The following is a 22,316-nucleotide window of genomic DNA, read 5'->3' on the forward strand; positions in this document are numbered from 1 at the left end:
TATACATTTTCACAACAACCTTTCCGTGTAGGAGTTACTTTGTGTCAATATGTCGTTTCTACTAAATGATAAGCTATTGCGATCATCACCACCGAAGACAATATTGTACTGGTCCRGACTTGGGGCTATTCGCGAAAAGCATGTGATTCCCAAGCATTTGGAAAAAATCGCCAAAGACAAAGATCCACCATTTGCACAGATGGTTGAGTACTATTATCATTCAGCGGCTCAGCTTATGGAGCCGATGATGATAAAAGAACTGGAGAAGTATCCGTACATGAAGAAGGAACAGCGTGAACGACGTGTTTCGGCCATGCTACAATTGATTGGCTCAACCACCAATCTACTGGAAGTTACCTTCCCTATAATAAAAAGTGATGGTCGTTACGAGCTAATTACCGGCTATCGAGCACACCATACCAGGCATCGATTGCCACTCAAAGGAGGTAAGTTAATTGCCATAAAAAATAGGTAAGAATAAATTAGAACTAACAAGCAGTATGTTTCGCTAGAAAAGCTCACTTGTTCAAGAAGGCTGGCACTTTCTGAAATATATACAAATGTAGATATTTAAATTTTCTGCAGTCGAACCTTTAGTTATTTTGAATTATTATTATTATTWTTTTTTAATTCAAAGTCTTGGCATATTTGGTCTCATTTGATTTCTTTAAATGCTATTTTAATCCCTTATTTTTAGGTATACGTTTCGCCATGGACGTAGATGCCGATGAGATACGTGCTTTGGCTTACCTGATGGCGTTTAAGACGGCTTGCGTAAATGTGCCTTTCGGTGGTTCAAAGGGTGGCATACGGATCGATCCCAAAAAGTATACGGCACATGAGTTGCAAACGATTACTCGTCGCTATACAATGGAGCTGTTACGACGCAAYATGATAGGTCCTGGTATAGATGTACCGGCACCAGATGTGAATACCAGCGAACGCGAAATGAGTTGGTTGGTGGATCAGTATATTAAAACTTTTGGTAACTTTTAATATAAGAAAGCTCTTAATTAGACAAGTAATATATGTTATTTTGTTATCTGCCTCGTTAAGGCTACAACGATGTGAATGCTTTAGCCATCACGACGGGTAAGCCAGTAGCAATAGGCGGTATAAATGGTCGTACTGCCGCCACAGGACGAGGTCTGTTTAAGGCAGCTGAATGTTTTATTATGGATCAAGATTGGATGGATTTATTAGGCTGGAAAACTGGTTGGAAAGATAAAACAGTGATCGTGCAAGGTTTTGGTAATGTCGGTTCTTATGCATCTGTTTTCGTAGTAGAAGCTGGTGCCAAACTGATCGGTGTGCAAGAAATTGATGTATCACTTGTAAATGATAATGGCATAGATCCTAAGGTATGTGGTTTATTTGAAAAGTTAATATTTCTATGTTAACACTTGTCGAAATTTTCTATTCACTCAGGATTTAATGGACTATTATGCAAAAAATAAGAAATCCATCAAGGGCTATACGAAAGCTACTGAAAAAAGCGGGAGCCTGCTAAGTGAAAAATGCGATATACTAATGCCTTGCGCTACACAAAAGGTTCTCACTGCTGAAAATGCCAATAGTGTGCAAGCAAAGATGATTTTGGAAGGCGCTAATGGTCCTTCGACACCTGCTGCCGACGAAATATTACGTAAAAAGAATGTACTCATTATACCAGATATGTATTGTAATGCTGGTGGTGTAACGGTATCTTACTTTGAGTACTTAAAGAATATCAATCATGTATCTTATGGTAAAATGAACGTGAAACGCGAAAAGTCTATAATAAATGAGATTTTCAACTCCATCAATGAATGCAATGTAAGTAGTAGATTTTGTGTAGGATTCAATATGCAAATAATATAGTTCGTTAATATTTCTCTGTTAGGATAAATTTGCGCCGAATAAAAAGTTGGAGCTTATTCGYGACTGTACGAAAGAGGCGGATATTGTAGACGCTGGGCTGCAAACMGTTATGGAGACTGCTGCAGAAGGCATAAAATACGTAGCCAATGAATACGCTCTGTGCAATGATTTGCGCACGGCAGCTTTCATATATTCGATTTCCAAAATTTTTCTCGCCTTAGAAGTAACGGGTATTTCTCAGCAGTAATTATTGATTATTACAGAAATGATTTGGCGATCTATTAAAAATGTAACACATAAAGACTAACGTTTTAAATTCTCAAACTAGTCATAAATAGCGTTTTAATGTCAGTCCAAACATTTTTTAATTAACCCATACCTTATATCGTAAAGAATCAAAGCACATAAACTTAATTTAAAACAAGAAAAGAAAGCTAAATTCGGTTGTGACCGAGTATTTATTATCTAGCAATTTTAAAAGATCCAAGCCAGGAGTATATTTTCAGGAGTTGACAAAGGGCACACTATTATTGGAAAAAGAAATTCTTACATTGATTTATCTCAAAAGTTGACGATATTTTTGTATAAAGTCAGATTTAAGATAGTATTGAAAATTTATGATCCTTTTTTGTAAATTTTTAGGTAARAGATGGTATACCTTGAATCCAATAGAGCAAAGTCTTGTTCCGAATACTTCATTGAAACTTGATWTATGTCCATATAATCTTGCGCTCAATGAATCAAATGGAACTTTAAATTGTGTTTCATGTCAAATAGGCGTGGTTGTTTTCCAAATTCGCCCATATTCACACTACAATATAAGGACATCTGGATAATATAATGTACCGAATTTARTTGCAATCGGTATCATACTTCCATATTAAGGTCACCGGTACCATGTCCATTGTCCTATTTTTAACTCAGTTTATTTAATCCTTTAGTGCAATCTCAAAGAGGAAATTTAATGCTTCTCTGGCGTTCTTGTTTAGTGAGTAATCGCACTTTTACAGCGGAAGCGGAAAATTAAAGGTTTGTTTCTCAAATTGCAGTTTAGTTATAGTAATTTACAGGTGTTCGCTTAACGGTATTTTGTARGTGTGACAATGATCCGATTCCGCCTATCTGCAATACCAACGGCATTTGGGTGCCAGGGAACAATTATATAATTTTCATCAAGMTATTTAGATTTTTTCTCAAATCATCACTTCCACGAACTGATGGAACGATGTTTAGACAATTACTAGTATCGTCATCCTGAACATTTATATACATACAGGTATATATAATTATATATCTACTCGGTAAATTTGTGTTGTGTTACAAGCAACCATTACGTGAACAAAACTATTTTACGCTGTGCAAAAATTCAATAAGAGATTATGAAATCATTATATTAGAGATATACGTAGGTCAACACACAATAATTATATCAAAAATTTAAGAAAATCTTTTACAAAGAACGCTTACTATATCAGCTGTTAAGCGTAAAGTTGGCTTCGAAAAGAATCAATAAGACCAGTTATTGTAATGAAACAAAATTACTTCAACCAATATACACACTACTGTGATCAAATTGAAAGATGAATTTTTAATTTATACTTCGCATGTTTTTCGAATCTTTAAATTTGTTTCTGTAAGTTGGTAGTACTGTTAGTGACATCTAAATTTCACGTCAAAATTGTTTTTTATTATTAGTATTTCAGATACGCACGTTTTGTGAGGCTTTAAAACTGAATTCTCAGTTTTTACTATGTCACAATTTATTGAACAAAGAAGTGTGATAATGACCATCTCATACTGCATTGGTTATTCGTTATCTTTTCGCCAAATTATCAAATAATATCGTGCCGCAACTACCGCATTCGCCTTTACCTTCGTGTAACTTCTGGCTATTCAGCAAATTCACATGACCACTCCGAGGACACCGCTATGACTCAATTCAGGACACAATAAGAGTTGAATCGAAGAAGGCTCTCACGACTGAAAATTTTAATATATTATCTGGGAGAGATGGTCACTTATCAGTCCGATAATTTCTGATGAAACTTGAAGTTCTGGTTAAAAAAGGTTCTTTCCTGAAGTCTTGGTTAAGTCAACCAGAACATAACTGACAGATGGCTGATAACCAGACATTGAGAAAACGGCTCTAAGACTAATAAGAATTTCTTTGTTCAACACTGTTCAATTCACGTTGTACAAGTATATTTCAATTTCATTCATTCAGTAGCGTCTAATTCATGTGAAGATTAAACCAATTTATATACGATATATATTTTAAACATCCTTCATTTAAAAAAACATATTTTTTTGTAAAACAGCTGCTAGCAGTCGCATAACGTGATTAATTATAGGAAGTGTACAGATAACGAAAAAGAGCGATTTTAATAATAAATACTTGAGAAAGAAAGCATTTGTTAATATGAATGCACATTTCTTCTCATTTTATATGTACACCCATGAAAGCTTTATGATGTCCGGAAGTTATTTTGATTTATTTATTATTATACATATAGCAGTAAAGGCAAAAACCTATTGATTTGATAATAAATTGTAAAGAACTTTACTATTTGTTACTGTAAATAGTAGATTATAAAGTTCAGCAATGCTTAGAAATCAATTTTAGACTCTCGCAACATGTTGGTTCAGAGTATACAAGTTTCGTTCGCCTAATCAAATAGTCAAGATAGATATACCGTAATATAAATGATCATTACGGCTAGACGATTTTAAATCCGTGGGACTTTCTGWCCATCCGTTTATACAAGCGATGACTTGAGTAACATTTAAAATATTTTGATGAAACTTGCGGTGTGCAATAAGAAGGTTGGTATTATAGGTGGAATATGACCATTGCCACTCCTGTGATTTGATACAGGGGATCATAGTAAAGAAACACATTTCTATTTTAAACCCTCTAACAGGTTTAATGTGCATATTTTATCACTRAAGTTATTTATTGAGAAGAAGTCCTTCTTACAATCTGAATGGGTAAACTTAATATTTCGCACCATTTACTTARCTGCCAGAGCCACAAAGGAAAAGAGTAAAAGTGTCAAAGGAAATATAAAAAAGGCTGAAGAATTCAAAATATTGTCAAATCGGATAATAAATGAAACAAGTAAAGAAGGGCTAAGTTCGGATGCTACCGAACATTACCGAACATACATCTAGTTACGTCGCCCAGAAGATGGGAGTTCGTCACAAAATCATTTTAAACCATCTGCAGAAAGCTGGATTCTGGCCCGAATCAACGCCATCTGCAGAAAGCTGGATTCTGGCCTGAATCAACGCCTGCGATATGCTGCTGAAACGGAACGAACTCGACCCATTTTTAAAGCGGGTGGTGACTGGTGACGAAAAATTTATCAGATACGACAATATCAATATCAGCGAAAACAGTCGTGGTCGAAGGCCGATGAATCCTCCCGAACAGTGACCAAGCCGGGATTGACGGCCAGGAAGGTTTTTCTGTGTGTTTGGTGGGTTTGGACTCCCCTATATGTATGTAATATTTTAGGCACAAAGATACACTGTTATGAGTAAAACATGATCTCTCATTTTGATTGAGATAACACAAATATGTGTCGATATATCGAGCATAAAGTCACCCGGAAGTTCGAAAATCTTTATGTTAGGTATGTTGGTATGAGGATTAGGTATAAGGATTACGAATTAATTTCAATTATATATCTCAAAAAAATTGCTTTTTTTTTGGATTACAAGTGGATATAGCCCCTTAAATGGCAAAAATTAATTTACCGATTTTATGAATGAAATAATAATATGAATATTTAATTTGTTTAAGTTTGATTATTTTAAAATAATAGTGTCCCATATTTTCTGGCTTTACATTCACACAAATTGCAAGGTATATAATGCTCGACGACACCTGAACGGTGATTCYTTAATCATCATTTACCAAAGTATATTCAACAAAGTGAAATAAGTGTTTGACTATCGCTTATTTGAAAATAAAAAGTAAGCAATACTTAAAGGTAATATTAACCCGTCTACTTACCTTACATACATACATATGTACATATACATAGGTATATAATAAATGGAATCGCCAGAGAAATATGATACAGCACAGCATGTATAGCTAGTTATAATTTTCTCGCAAATAAGTTTGTTTGAGGCCTAATTAATGGTAAAAAAATGTGCGATTTATCAGAGGATGAGGTTTTCTTCTAGAGTGGTTAGTCGTTAAGAGGATATTATTTTATTTCTTTCATCTTAAAAATATAGCCTGCATATCCTCGATGACAAACTGAGTTGCACGCCACACGCGCGATTTGTCAATTAGTAAGTTGCTTCCACCGCTTGTTTTGCACCAGCAGCAAGTATTTGGCATTGTTTTTGTTTTTTACTTTTGTATTTCAAAACTTAAATTTTTGGATAAATGTAGGGGTTAAATCAATGACAATTTATATATCAAATAAGTGAAATAAMTGTCATAAACTTACTCCACTTTGTTGAATACACTTTGATTTAAACAAAAATTCTTAAAAAGTTTATTTATGTTTTCTTATATTTTTCTTGAATTGAATTCAAGAATTAATCTAGACATCTACATGCACCATATAAACAAACGGGATACCTCTGTTGAAATCATTTATTCTAAATTATTTTTATTCTCAATGTTGCCSTGTTATTTTAGAGACAGAGCCCAAAAATATATATATGTATTTAATTTTCGCTCACGATATGTCTTGTTTAAAACTTCACCCTACAACTTAACCGCTATTCCTTTGTTGTGTTTACTTTTGTTAATCATTAACCAATTACATAACATTATCGTTCGCGCAAACCGTAAACGAAAATGCTTCCCATGTTTAGACAGTTAAAAATGGTTGATTTTACTCGTCACTATCAAAGGTTTGTAGGTGTACCTACATATATATGTACATATACATATGTACCAGMTATATATGGTTTATACGCTTAGAAAATTTGAACACAAATAAAAATAAAAAACTATGTAAATAATGCAATAATTTTTTTTTATAAACCATGTTCCTTTAACACTAACTGATATTTTTGTGCTGAATAACATTAATTTATTACACAGGATTATAGTATTATATTTGAAAATTACACTACATTCAGTGATAGGTATCTCCACCAAAAAAAGCTTATGAAATTTAGAAATATTTTTTAGCAACTTTAGACTAAAACAATGTGAAATCATTAAATCAACTTTCAGATTAGATTAAATCTATAATTTTAACGGTACTTCAACAAATTGTTGTATTATATTTTAAACTGATTCGATTTTATCTTACCCTTTTGATTTAGTGCTAATCCGAATTTCAAATTTTGCATGCGGTTTAGTTTGCGCCTATTAAATGGAGCTTGCTCCATGGGTAACTTTCTACCTTTTAATTTAAGCAAGCCTAGCAAGTGTTGATAAGCGACTGAATTTGTGTACATTTTTCTACGAGGAAATGCCGCATAAAAATTCAAAATGATAGCAACAATTACATTTAAGTGTATTCGCATACATATGGATAAATGTATGTGTATGTCTTGCAAATTCACTTGTCATTAGTGCCTTCCTGTGTTTTTTATTTTACGGTTAACTCTTTTTACTAAGCACTTTTCGCTCAATAATTACTTTACCATTAAGAATTATTTATAACACTTTCACATTAATAACTGCCAACGAAACCAAAACAATTAAAAGTATTCCCCTGTAATTAATACTTAACGTTTCTGATATTCCTGAAGTCTCTAGCAGCAAACAAGCAAAATTCTACTAACATTATCCGCGCCGAGTAAAGGTGTCAAAGCGTCTCTTTTAAATGCTTTGTTAATAGCACAATGTTTGGCATAGTTAACAGGCAGTGTGCGCACATGCGTACATACTGRAGTAAATATGTATGTATATACTTATACAGGGAGAGGTGGATAAACTTAAGTATAAATTATAATTTTTAGTATTGAGTTGATGGGTTTTTGATGTCATAAATGAAAATATGATAACACTTACTATGGAAGCTGSACATTTCGTTTCGTCTGTACCATTTTTGGTTTCTATCCAAAGAAACTAGGTGCCTCTAATGATGGACGCAGTTCTGCTTCTATTTCAAGTGTCACTTCTAATAGCAAGTATCTGTCACTGAGTTGAGTTTTCAATTGACTTTCGCTCCCTTTCGGTAGTGTTTGGGTTAAAAAACACTTTTCCAGCAGAATTATTATTGAAAATGAGCAGTTAATAAACATTGCTATAATTTTTCTTTTACTGCCATTTTTAGGTGTATTTAAGCTATTTCCGCTAAAACCCAGCCAACTTTTTCCTTTTTACAAATGAAAGATTAATTTCCGTTCCTAGGTTTGATTTTCTCCAGGTGGGGCTACGTACTTCATAAAGCCTATATAAGGTGGATATTTTGTTATGATTCCTTAAAGGGAAATCATATCATTAGTTAGMAATTTTCACAAAGGTGGTGTAAATCAGTCTACTTTTTGGCATGAAAAGTCTTTGGGCTAACAATGTTAGAACGTTTATTGAATGAAAGTCTGCTTTCAGTTTTTGTAACCGTTGTCTTACGTTTAAATTKTAACCTCCTCTTTGATTGAAATATTTTGTCCAACCGGTTATGAGTAATTTACTGTTAAGATACTACTACTATATACATATATAAACACACCTATATTTAAACAAGTAAGTTAGAAGTTCATCCATATTTAGAAATCTGGAATAATAAGTTAGATAATTGTCTATATTCTAAACTCATGTTTGCCAAATGCCAAAAACGTTTTTTCCAGTATTTGCAATTCACATAAAAAAAATATATAAATGTATATACATATTTGACATCGAATTTATATATTCCAAAGGGAAAGATTTTAAGACTTATTTTTACGATCCGAATTTTCGATCGATAGTGAGAATCCAAAACAATAATACGTACTAAATAAGCTATAATTTCCAAATAAATAAATAATTACTCATTAAATTAAGAAAGTCATTATTTTYCCTGGTTTGGAGTTATCGATACATCGGCGTATGTGATGATCATATTCATACCACAACTTCGGCTTATATAGCCCTAATAATACACATATTTAGGCATTTTATATATTTTTATATACACATATGCAYATGTCTATGAATTAGTAATTAATTGCAACGTAATATGTGTGCATGATGATTTTTCCTTAAAAAAGGAGGGCCTATGTGTATTCGGGCACGTCCTTAATGCTCTTTAATAACTACATACATAGATGTGTACCGAGATAAACAAGCTTTTGTTCTATGTTGATTAACGTATTTATAATGTCTGACGAATTGCCTGTAGTTCTTCAATTTTTCAACTATTATCTTATCAACGCATGTATTACAAGCTTTCAYAAGAAAATTGAAAACATTACTGTATACCTAGAGGTTACGACGTCGAACCGTGTTAGGAACGTGCTCAAAAATACTTATTTTGTAAAATTAGAAAGCATAACTCTCAGAACTTTTATTAAACGGTTTTCGAATATTTTGAATAATAGCTGGTGTTTTTCGGACGTGTGGTTTTCAATTATGCAATACTTTTTAGGAAGTAGGTGTTTTTGACACCTGTTACTTGATGACTGCTCAGTTTGGTTTACCATTTCATATGAACAGACGATCTCTGGTTCGATTCGCGCAACCGTCTATAGCATATTTCTAATCCACGTAAATACTAAAATTTCGATTTTGAAACTAAAAAGTTGTAAAAAAAAACACTGTACATTGCTTCGTAATGTATTGTTGTTGAGCATTTGCATATTTTTGATGTATCTTTAATGAGAACCACTACATATAAATGTTTATTTTGTTGTCTCTAGATCACGCGCTATGTTTTATGGAGMAAATTCTCTAATTACTGATTAGATTAAAACGATATTTTCATACAATTTGAGAAAAGTGTTATTCTGTTTAATAAACACTACTCTGGTCTAAAAATAGTAGATGGAAGCACTCTAGAAAGTTGAAGAAACAGTATTRGTTGTTTTGCATTTTAATACTATGTTAAAACATAAATAAATGTGGGCAATTTAATTGTGGATGGGAAAATAAGCTCACTTAATTTCAGTACGATATCTCAAAGTATTAGCAATATTTTGAGTAAAACTGGTTGTAGGCACAGAGTCTCATATTCAATACAAGAAGCCAATATCGATTGCGATAATACTTGTCAGAAGCGCTATTTGTGATAAGTTACATTTCGATATTTTCATTTATACTCAAATTACCTATAGCAAAATCAAGGAATCCGCTTCAAAAAAAATGTAGGATGAAGGTTATTCGGGTATTAGACCGATTTCATCCATTTCAAAGTAAGCTGTAATATATGAACGTAAAGCCGATAAAGTAGCTTGGGAGATATGAAATATCTTCTAAACGAGAATAGTGTCACGCGCAAACACAAATGTATTAACTGATCTAGAAATTATCATTTTTTAACTCCTGCTTTACAACGATTTTGTGGGTTATGAAAAATGTTTGAGAAACAATACAAAACTAGTGAAACGGATATACGGACCATGAAAACATAATTCGTCTCGCCATACACATACGATCGGTCATCTTTCAGGTTAGAGCCACGTAGCGAACGGACTCATCTCGCCAGCGATTGTCAAATCGTGCAAAATCATGTGGGGGACATTCAAAATACACCATAGTTCACCGCCACGTTGTTATTATTATACTGCGTATTGGTCCTGATGATGGAAGTACATGCGATCCTCTAGAAAATCCAAAGTGCTTGCCCAAGTGGATGCATCCCCTTAGCCAGCTTTTATGTACATATACAGGGTGGCTGATGAAAGCCGCTACCAAAAAAAATTAAATAACATCAAATAGAAAAATTAATCTGGTTAATTTTTTTTTTTATTTTGCAGGTTGACTTTTACATTTAACAAAAATGGATAACTGGGACACTGAAACAAGAATTTGGATTTCCGCCGCTATCACGCAGTGGAGTCCGTAGTTTCGGTTCAAAGAGAGTATAGGCGCACGTTTGGCGGCAATCCTCCGAGCAGATGGACCATAATGAGACTTGTAAACAATTTTGCCGACCATGGGACAGTCAACAGAAGACCTCACCATCGAAACCCTTCAGTTCGAACGGAGGAAAYATTGGGCATTTAAATTCCATTAATTTTAAAASTAATTAAGCTATATTTAAGAAAATTGAATGAGCTTTATTTAACATGAATAATAGAAAAATGAATTCCATACACTGAAAAAAAAAATATTTGAGTTTCTTAATGTAGCAAAATTCATCAGCCTGTACCTGTATGTTACATCGTCAATTAAGTGAATTTTTACACGCACCTGACCATACAATACGCGTGATTAATGTTGATAATGACACTACAAGGGATCAACTAAATAATTAAAAGGCGTGAATAACCTAGAATTTCATTATCTATCTCGTTTGACTTTAGGAAAAATGTAAAATTTCGCATCATATTATTCAGAAAGTTAAGAACTCACTAATTTTAATGTTTCGCACATTTTTCAGTGAGATCATAGCCTAACCTAAACAGCGCAAGAATGGGAAGGAGATGTAATTCAAAAAAATTTCACATTTACTTAAGGTGTACATATCTTAAAAATCTCTCAAAATGTAAATCCGACAAACACTTTTGGAATTATTCAATAATTACCAACGGGTTCTTGCTCGCTCTAAAACGTTCGTGAAAATTTTCAAACTTGGTTTTCCCAAAATTATGGTTTTGAGCGGTAAACACTTTAACTCGAAAACCGCTAATTACATTTCAATGAAATTTATGAAGCTTTTTTGAAAATGTAGTACCTGATCGAAGATTATTTTATTTAAAAAATTTGTTAACATTTAAACAAATTTTCATTAATAAAACTATTTTGTCTGATTGAATTTAGATGAATCTTCAAGGATTAGTAATAGTTACCACAAAGAGCCATTGATATTAAATCATTATTTATGGCAAAGAAATATTTAAAACTGTAACTTTTTCATATCTCTGACTAAACCTTGCCCCTTAATAACTTCTATATTGTGGTATCATCACAAAAATACATTTCCACATATTGACACTCCACCCTAATGCACACACTTATAGACATTGATAATTCTTTTGCCCGTTAGAAATGCCGCGGAAATAATTGTTTATGTGAAATCATATTAAAGCTCGCGATAAAGAGCATAAAGTTAAGTTTATCTCTTACGTGATTATAAAGAAAAAGTTATTTCTTTACCAAAAAAATATAATAAGACCAAAACTCATTAATCACTCAAACATATCTACGTACATAGCGTGTGCTCATGAGCTTGTATGCATTCTACGTTTGCCTGTATTAGAATATTTGTAAGCAAGGGCGTGAATATTAGCGCAGCCTACGACATTGAAGAGGCTGGCGCCCTTAAATTATGGCATGGTTATTGCTATACCATATTAAAGTGAGAGCGCAACAGTGAATTAACACAGAATATAATTGTTATAAATACATTGTACTTTCTTATGTATGTATATATTTAGTTATTTGTGGAAAAGACTTAACTACACCGAGAGTAATGAAAWGCTAATAATTGGTTGTACACAGATTTCTTACTTGTTTGTTGTATGTAAAACATATTTGCTGACCACCCAAAGTAACAATAACGGCGTCTGTGTGTTGGCTAGAGATATCTAGATTTTGCCAGATGACAAACCGGCAATTTTCGAAGAAAAGCAGATGAAGTCATTTGCTCTAGGGTCGTGAAAAATTGCAACAGGAAGCACTAATCTACGCATATCGCGTTAATTCACTTAAGCCCACAGAGGCAATGAAACTGTTGAGTGAACAGGCATGCAGACACCCGATAAGTATGCATATACATATGTACATATAAACAACGTAGCTATATTCTTTTTTATGAATATATAAATTGGCATTTGCTAATATACATACATATGTATGTCCACTATGAGCAGTTGCTGATGCGGCTGACACATTATTTTCTTGCAGACAATCAAATATATTATATGTATATCCACTTCATGCATGATTTTTGTGCAAAACTTTAGCTGTTTCATTAAAGTAGTGTCAAAGTAATTGAACTTACCTTCATCAGTCAGGAGTACAAAACATACGCACCCGCTCACTCTATAAACAAGTATATGGACATACCACGACCACGGCGACGATGACGACGATTCGCTTGTTTAATGGAACACCATATGTCAATTAAATTTTAATCAACCGTATTGATTAATGTATGCCGATTTGATATACAAAAGTTAAATGTAATGTAATATAATATTTTATATACATATGTATATATGTATGTAAATCACGTTACTCTACGCGAATAGGCAAATAGGTTTGGCAGGACACTTGGGGCTGTCGGGTGCAGTCACCATTTGTCACGAGGGCGCACGTATGGTGACGCACTACGCTAAGCTAACAGCTCTGCTCTATTGCACACTTCAATAACAACTACTCTTCGTACTCGCAATGGCTCTACAGTACATTAGCTCTTTGTAGAGTAGTAGAATTTGTTAAGGTGTTGTCAACTAAACGTCAGTTTACTCTTTATTAGGTTAGCTCTAAGTAAGTGCACAATAACTGCCGTTATTTCGGCCCCAATATTTGGTATAAAGTATACGTAATGGCGTACTATTAGAAAATTTTCGGAACAAACTCTATTTGAATATAAGAAAAAAAGAAATAATTATGGAGATAAATACCTTTAATTATAGGAAATAAACACTTTTTTAAATATCGACTTTAAATGTGGAATATAAAGGCTACACCAAGCCAACCACTACAAAATTAATAAACTGCATCCATCCAATTATATTTTTTTAAGAAAAAAGTTTGTAGCCTAGGTAAATATTATAACCTTTCCAATCAAAAGACGTTATTAAYACAGGCCACGACAAAAGCATAGAATACTATATTAATTATATGCTTTATAACATATAATCAGTTTTATTCAAGAGTAAATTTCAAATTTAAAAATGCAAATAAAATTTTACATAATGATAGCAGAATGTGTCGGATTTGGGTATGGTTTTATATACATAAGTGACTATAAGAGTAACCTTTTAAGTTTTTCTCGGAAGTATAATAATTTTTATTCTTTAGCAATAGCACTACTCAACCACTGTGAAAGAAAAATTTGGCGATTGAAGTGCTAATAGACCATTGGGGTATTTGAGGTGTCCTGGTTACAAATTTGAGTTAAAAAATTTTCTGTCACGTACTGCTATTTTTGTCATTTTATCATATGGTGATGGTTTGACACCAGAAAATTTTCACTAWCATGTCCCTTTGAGCAATCCAAGACAGACGAGTAATTGCTATTTGAACTTCTTCATAGTTGGATAATGGAACGTCTGCTTCATCGTCATCGATTGGGGAATCGGGTATACTAAATCCTAGTATAATGCTATCACTGCCACTCAACAGCTGGAAAAGTGTTCTCTCCATAGTTTCCGCATCTTTTCGTAGAAATTTCGAACATTACCCCAGCTTGTCACCTCATCGTCCTCATGCATTTTGTAAATGCGACACGCTTCCCTCTTCAGAAGGATCGAACCATATCTACGAGTTCGCACAAGTGAGGAAAGCTCTCTGAGCGCCATTCACTTGGGAATAGCCAGAAACGATTCTTTTACATATGGCTCAAGTATCCTCTAGATAAATAAAAAAAATTCATTTGTAAGCGAGCTAAAGCAACGGGCGAAACATCCCTGCCGAGGGTTATGCGCTAGATTTGGGATCCGCCAAGTAAAAAACACCCCAATGAAAAGATCAAAACCACTCCAAACGGGTTGAGAATTACGACTGAAGGGTATACRCTTACTTATCTAATATATAATGACTGATTGCATTTACTTTTTATTTTCAAAATCGATAAGACTCCATGATACTTCTTCCATTTCCCTTTGGTAAAAGCGTACGATTTTAGTGGCCTCACTTCCACTTTAATTACATGCTATCTTGAGGTAATCCTAAAACCCTCAATGTCAACAGAAATACTATTTTTAAAAGGAAAAAAGGCAAGAAATACCGCAAGACTTTTTTTACAGACTACAACTACACATAATATGATTTCACATATAATGTTTTGACATTATATTAAAGTATATCCAATATAATACGTTCAATTAATTTACATATTGATCGATATATACGGTATAAGGCCAAGCGCAAGTTTGAAAATATTTTATTAAGTGAATGGGAGATTGACTCCATTTGATCCGGAAGCCGGAAGTTCTAAATCTTTTTATTGGGTATATAGTGCTAAAGGAAATATTGACCCGATTCAATCCATTTTTAAAATAAAGGTTATACTATTATCAGGAAAAGATTGTCTCCTAACTTCAATTATATATTATATATCACACATTGACCAATATTTTCAGTAAAAGGTCAACTATAGACACTGGGGTTACTTTTCAGGTATTTGAGTGATTTAACGCACTTTTAACAATTTTAAACTTATTAGGGTTCGGAGCCACGGTTTTTAAAAACCTTGCTATTGCGATTAATTGTATTAAATTAGAGTTTTGTATCTTAATTTAGTACTTCTTTATGACAATTTATAGGAGGTTTTCCAAGGGACAAGAGTTTCAAGTTTTATCATGCACGGGCGAACAAACAGACATCCGGAGTTCTCTTCATGTTGATCATTTAAATGCACATAGCTTTATACCTCTATCGATTAGTTTTAGGTGTTACAAACAAACGGTAGGCGTACAAGACTATTATACTCTAGAGCAACATGTTGCAAGAGTATTAAAAACTACATTATAGATCAATCTTATATTAAAATTGTAATTCATTTAATTATTCTGATTATTGGCATCTAGAAACTTAAGCCAAATAATCCTTATGAGTTAGATCATATTTATAAATTTAAGCCGCAATTTCGTCGCAAAAAATATAATTTATTATAAATAAGTAACAAAATAAAAACATTTGGGGTATACATTATTAAMAAAGACGTTTTAATTCACCAAATTAAAAAATGCAGAGGTTCAATGGTGGTAAAATTTTGTAGAAGTATTTTTTTCAATTTTTCTTCCAAATACATTTAATTGCTTTAAAAGGACTTACATTATATATTATTTGTAAGAATTTCATCTAAAATAATTTAAATATTTTAAACATATAAAACAGCTAATTATTRAAAATATTTAAGATTACATCTAGCACATACGACAAATCTGTTGCGAAAGAAATTTGTGAAAACTTTTTGGGATTAGTTTCCTTGAGTGACTGCAACTGCTGGTTCAACTGCCGCAAATGTTTGGCCAAATTGGTACAACGTAGCATAGCGACGTACTTAGCACCACTGGAGGCTAATTTCCAAACACCAACACATGCTATCAATTGTTCTTCATACGATACATATATCTGCTCCGCATTTGATGCTGCTGGCGAACACAGTCGTTCGCCAACAATCGTATCAATTGTACAAATAAAGTCGTTGTTTGTCATCAAAGCCGAACGATTACTATCCAAAAAACACATATTGCGCAATATGCGAAGCGTCAATATGCGTACAGTGCTGCTGGGAGGTGACCGTATAATTACATCACAGAGAGCTCGCAAATTGCGCGTATGTGCACCTTCCGGATAGCGTGAAAACAACTCCCAAAACTGCAACCATGAACGCAGTATATCCGGTTTAACTTTAGGCGATTTTAAGTGAAACGGATGCAAGCTATCAAACATGTCCAACATATGTGCCTTTGTTATGGTCACGCGACCCTCTGCACACGAGCAACAATTCATAACTATGCGCAAGCCCGTACTGATAATCGGGAAACTTTCGGCATTGATCGCCTTTACTTTCGTGGTTTCGGCTACGATCAACTTAATGACCAATTGCAGTACTGAGTGCGCATATCCGGAAAACAGCACCGCAAACTGTTTACATACGGCAAATGAATGCTCACTATGATGACAACACACCTGCAGTACCAGCTCTTTTAAGTCACCTGAGTGTGGCAACCACGGCCACAACTGCATTAAGAGCTTGGAAAGTCCTATACTTTGAAGATTATCCGTGAGAGCTGCATCAGCAGCGGCAAACCAATGCAAGTATACGTTTAGCAAAAGTTTAAAATTTTTTATTAAAGTCAGTTTTTTGTTYTCGCCATAACGGCGTACGTAAGTAGTAGCGCAACATTTAAATTGTTCAAAAAATGTATCAAAAATTTGCGTTATTTTATCGAAGAGTTTCAGATTTTTCGCCGCCAACCGTGCGCCTACAGAAATTCTTAGAATCACTCCTAGCGTTTCACTTACTTGCACTTGTGCTTTGGTTGGTGCGTCAGTGAATTTACTCGTCGCTATGGAGTAAAGGTGCTGAAATAGGCGAAACAACTCTACAAAAATAAGAGCAATTGGAGATTTTGTTAGTACTGTTATCGGCGAACTGTTACTGCTCGCATTTTCATTTTCTACTAAATCAATATCGACGCTTAGATCCCCACTGAAGTTGTTATACTGTTCCTGCATCAGGATTTCAGTAAATTTTGTCACTTTTAGCGCGATAATGTCTTTATTTTCCGTTATTGCGACATTGCGTTCCAATGTAACTACAATGTTATTTGATCTATTTTGGCCTTGCCCTTTATTCTGACCTTTGATTAATAATAAACTCAACGCTGCCAAAGAGCATCGTTGCAGCGGTGTATTGAGTTTCTCAACTGAAAAAGCGCGCAACAAATGTCTCACAAGCGATGCCGGCGATTTAGAAATGTTGTCACATAATTTCTCATAAGCCATATCATCTTTACAAAGAACCAACAGCAGCTGCAAAACATTTACAATCACTGCATCTARTATGTCTGGCTGGTCGAATAATTGATAAAAATGTTTAACCCAAACTTGATCACGACACAAGGTGTGCTGCAGTAAAGGAAAATTTGTTGGATAACATGCTCCATATAAGCGGCATATTTCGCCGCACATGACATAGTATTTAGGATTCTCATCCGCGGCTGACATTTTCAGCAATTCATATAATTTTAACATAAAATCACTTTCACACAACTCTTTAGCGAAATCTGGTTTATTTTCCAACATTCTTGAGCATATTTTACAAAAACAACTTATTAAATCACAATTAGTTATGCTGATTGGGGAATTATGATCAAAATGTAAGGGTAAAGTTTGTTCGAATATGCAACAACCTCGTATGGCTTCGTTCGCAAAGAATAGAAATTTATGTCGTGTAAGTAATTGAAATGCATCCTCTTTTTTCTCAGCTCCACTGAGAAAATTGGTAAATAAATTCGCCGCTAACTGACGTACAACTATCGATTCGCCGCCATCTAAAAAAGTGCACAAACAACATGCCATAAAACCGCCAGGCAGATAGGATAACTCATTTTCTAAAAAGTCAATACCAGTTGTTAATGTTGTACTGTTATCATGCGTGTCGTCATAGCGTGAAAAATATGTTAAAATACACCAAGCCAGCGCACGAACTTTTCGATCACAATGCCCGCATAGACCACTCAAGTATTTTACGGATGATTGGCAAAGCTTAAAACTACGTTGTGATTCCTCGAACTGTGTATAAAGCCGACAGACTATAGTCAGGCAATCAATCTGCCATTGTGATCCGGTTTGCGTAAATGACTTTAATACAAGGGATAATTTTATGAAGCGCTTGCAGTATGCCATGAGTTGCCTATCGGCAATAGAAATATCGTAAGTGCTTAGTGTAGCTTGTAGACTCAATAAGCAACGTATGCGTAGGAAATCACGTTTTTGAAARTGCCGCGTGATCAATTGGAATATCAATTCAAATAAGTTGCTATGTAAAATACGCAACTTTTCTTTGTCTACATTTACAGTTTTGACCGATTCCATTAAACTTCTCAATAAAACACATAATTTGTGATACAAACGAAGTGAAGTATCTTCGTTTTTAAGTAGAGCAATAATAGCATGCTGAAAATCTGTTATTAAATCGTCTACCAAACGTATATTTATTATAGTCAAAGGCAATTGTACGCAAAATTGACACAGATCGATCAATACTTCAAAAAGTTCATAATCTGACTCATTACCCGGCGGTAATTGCAAGTATTTACTAATCATACCATATAGCTCGTCGACAAGTTTGTCGGGCATCAATATGGTTGTATCATTAGTTTGTTGATCGCGCAGACTAAGCAGTAATTGGAATGAAACAGTGGCATTTATTAGCGACTTATGGTCGGTCGCATTTAAAATTGCTCTCAAAAATCGTTGTATGTTATGTTTCGAATTAGTAGCGCTCATTAAGCGCCAATCACGTAATTGCAAATGCAATTCTGCATCAAAATCGTAAGCCTTTTGCTCTTCCAAGTACTGTTTAGGTACAGGAATTTGATCGTCATAAAAGGTGTTTGCTAATAGATGGCGCAAATATAACGTGGCTTCCGCTTTATTTACGAAAATTTTATCATATTCGCAAAGCGCGGTATTGTGTTGTTCAAACGATTGAAAATCAAAGTTTAGGGGCAATTGTAAATTACCTAACAGGCTGGGCGCTTCAACCCGCTGGTTACCCAAAACTACAATGAAACTTGAATAAAGTAGGAGAAACAGACAAACACAGGCGTCCTGACGTAACTGTATATCATTTTGATAGAGAGCAATGGCGCGTAACAGTAAAATATATATATTGGGCGTATCTGATAATTCGCAACGCAAAGAAGCGTCATATAACAATACCTTACAAAGTATACTGATAGCAGGAATTGCAGAGCCGGCATAATCTTCATACGATGTAACCAATAGTGCATTTTCAAGCGCTTGTAAGATTAAATAATGAGCACTTTCTTCACAAAATGTAGTTAAAGTTTCCCATTGCTGGCACATCACATTCAATTGCATTAGTGTTGTTTTGCGTATCACTGGTTCCACATCGGTCATTTCTAACATATTCAGCAAATTGTGTAAAGTATCTCTTTCATAAGAAACATTAACATCTGTAAATATCTTTTGATATTCGCGARGACTTTTTAAAATACATACATCGTTGGGTATTACATCGCTTATATGTAGAAGATTTGGTACATATTTATCAGCATCTGGTAGTGTATTCATTATGTAGAGAAGGCGTGCTAAAGCTTCGCTACGTATATTACTGTCGTGATGAAACATAAATATAATATTACCTTGCAATACCGTCAAAAACGGCAGTTGTTTTGTATCTGGATTAAATAGTTTTTGCAGCAGCAGTGCAATATTTTGAGATTGTGTACAACATTGTAACAAAGGCAATATTGGTAGAAATAAATGTAATAATTTTAGCCATTCTTCACCCAACAAGTGCTGAGATTTTAATATTAACGTTAATATATCTTCACTGATTTTATTTAAGTTTTCATTTTTATTATCGCCGCATATAAAAATCAGATGGAGTAGTAGTTCACTGCTCCATGGTACACCTAGTATTTGACATTCTAGCAACTGTCCATGTGTCAAACCAATATTGTAGCGTTCGTTTTCCATTAAGCATGCGAAGTGCCGTTTTACCGCCATAGAAAGCATTTTGTAAACATGTATCCGCAGTGGCTCATGTTTCAACCGCATTAAATTAAGTAATAGTTCTATAGCTTTCGACCGCAAGTCGGGCTTCTCTAAATATTGTGCGTTGCAATCTATAATCGATTGAAACACATATTCAGTTAATTGTACACTTTTCAAATTTTCTATAGCCACAAATATACTGGGTTCATTCAATAGTACTAATTCGCTATTGATAGTTTGTGGATAACGAAGTAATGACACTGCAAATCGAATACATCTGTCATAACTTTGCAGCTTTTGACATTGATCATAGGCTTTAGAATCAAATATTTGCTTACGTTTTTCAATATTACGATAACGATGCGGGAAATTAACTTTGAAAGTATAATCACGTAGCAGAAAGTCTAACATTTTTGAATCTTCCTTATTCGTTTGTTCATTGTTGTTATGAGCTGAAATATCATCCGTTAGGCATACAAGTAATAGATATTTAATTCTTTTCAACGTGAAATGACCATCTTGCTCAAAGCAAATTTGAAGATTAAGTATAATTGAGTATAGCCTTCGCAAAACATCATTATCAACACTTATTTGTTGAAGGCGAAAATGCTCAAGACAGTATCTAGCGATTTCCAAAATATATTGYATTTCTTTGCGACATTCGTATACTAAAATTTCCAAAAGTTGTACACTCTTTGCAAGAACCAATCGCAAAATAGTGCTCACTTTTAATTGTGTATTTCCGGATATAAGTGTTACTGCTGTATTTGTTGAATATGCACTTACATTAGACCGCTCTTTTGATCTGGCCAAAAGAAGCTGCAAGTATATTTTAATGGGTCTCATAACTTTTTCCAATACACTGCATTTTTCAAGATCATTCAAATTATATAGTTGTAATAGACGCAAAAATACATGTGGTGCTTGAAGCATATATTCGGCAGGATAGTCTATCATTGTGATTTCTAGATGTAGAAGGACATTTGACATTTCGCTTTCGTCAACATCTGTATTAGTTAAAAGGTCTGCTACAAATTTGAGTGCATTAAAATCTGCCGGTGTTGGTTTTGACCACGCTGGTTCGTAGTCATTATTTACAAAATTGCTTAAAAAAGTTTCACTTTTAGCACAGTCATTTTTATCTGTATCAATAAGTGAAATAGTTTCAAAAACTTCTATAACTTTCTCCGTTTCATTTTTCATTTTACGATCGTGGTAGTTGCACAGTATACTTTTTACTTCATCCACTAATTGAGATTCGGTTTGATACCTTTTCATTCGAAGTTTAACTTTATCCATCTCTCGCTTGAAACGACTCAAACCAAGTTGTTTAACAGCTTGTTCGATGTAGCTTGATCTYAAAATTTTTATAAGTAGTTCGAGGACGCGATTTGCTTCACATATTGGTTCAAATCCAAACCAACGGATGAGTTGTTTACACAATTCTCCTACTTTGAATTGTATTTCTTCATTATGGTCAAAAGCACGATTTAACTTATTCCAAATTTGTTCAAATGTTCGCAACCGAATTTCAGACGACTCATGAGTAAGCTTTTGTATTGTTGAAGGATCCAGTTGGAGAGGCATATTAATTGCATATTCATCTACAAATACTAGAAGTAATAATCCAAATAATTCAAATAAAACAAAAAATTTATTACCTAAGATACACGATTTTAAGGAAAAGAATTGCAATAGAATTTCCTCTACCTACTTAAAATTAATATTTGATAACTAATTTTTACTCAATAATATGCAACTTTGAACAAGATGATTTTGAAACCACTACTATTTATTTTTGAATTCAATGAGAGGGCGCTCTGTCAGAGATGAGAAAATTTTGATAGATTCTTGGCTATCGATGCGATGCTATAGCGAGGTATGGCTATTAAAGTTATATTTATTATTCTACTATGGCTGTTGGACAAATAGTAAAGTTTTACTCTGTGTTGATTTGGAGTGAACA

At 33.9% G+C, this 22,316-nt stretch overlaps 3 protein-coding genes across 8 annotated transcripts in view; 1 reads left to right on the plus strand and 2 right to left on the minus strand.

The window, feature by feature from the left end:
* LOC108970020 (glutamate dehydrogenase, mitochondrial) overlaps positions 1 to 2,135 on the plus strand; it is a 4,147-nt gene extending 2,012 nt beyond the window's left edge. The window contains exons 2-6 of the mRNA XM_018935119.1: positions 32 to 446; positions 698 to 985; positions 1,057 to 1,361; positions 1,429 to 1,815; positions 1,883 to 2,135. Of these exons, the coding sequence (XP_018790664.1) occupies positions 50 to 446; positions 698 to 985; positions 1,057 to 1,361; positions 1,429 to 1,815; positions 1,883 to 2,107 (1,602 nt within the window). The 5' untranslated portion in view covers positions 32 to 49 and the 3' untranslated portion in view covers positions 2,108 to 2,135. The remainder of the gene's footprint in view (positions 1 to 31; positions 447 to 697; positions 986 to 1,056; positions 1,362 to 1,428; positions 1,816 to 1,882) is intronic.
* LOC108970021 (transmembrane protein 189) overlaps positions 1 to 13,281 on the minus strand; it is a 21,954-nt gene extending 8,673 nt beyond the window's left edge. For 2 of the 5 annotated variants that reach the window (XR_001993452.1, XM_018935120.1), the window contains exon 1: positions 12,927 to 13,281. Coding sequence is in view for 1 of the 5 variants with exons in the window: in XM_018935120.1 (XP_018790665.1) it covers positions 12,927 to 12,932 (6 nt within the window). In the remaining 4 variants the exon portion in view is untranslated. Of the gene's footprint in view, positions 1 to 7,145; positions 7,167 to 7,571; positions 7,582 to 7,852; positions 8,079 to 12,926 lie in introns of those variants that run through there. The other 3 variants (XM_018935121.1, XM_018935122.1, XM_018935123.1) reach the window with 3 other exon arrangements.
* A 2,613-nt stretch (positions 13,282 to 15,894) lies between these two features.
* On the minus strand, positions 15,895 to 22,133 carry LOC108970019. Of its 2 annotated transcripts, none has more exons than XM_018935117.1 (2): positions 22,012 to 22,133; positions 15,895 to 21,954 (listed from the first exon to the last, which is right to left on the minus strand). In XM_018935117.1, exon 2 carries the CDS (start codon positions 21,935 to 21,937, stop codon positions 15,992 to 15,994), a length of 5,946 nt encoding a protein of 1,981 aa, XP_018790662.1. In that variant the 5' UTR covers positions 21,938 to 21,954; positions 22,012 to 22,133; the 3' UTR covers positions 15,895 to 15,991. The 2 variants fall into 2 exon arrangements, with proteins under 2 accessions (XP_018790662.1, XP_018790663.1); XM_018935118.1 differs by having other exon boundaries at positions 15,895 to 21,963.
* Positions 22,134 to 22,316: the final 183 nt, after the last annotated feature.

Source organism: Bactrocera latifrons, unplaced genomic scaffold (assembly GCF_001853355.1).
Source record: "Bactrocera latifrons isolate USDA-ARS-PBARC rearing strain unplaced genomic scaffold, ASM185335v1 scaffold_276, whole genome shotgun sequence".
NCBI lineage: Eukaryota > Metazoa > Arthropoda > Insecta > Diptera > Tephritidae > Bactrocera > Bactrocera latifrons.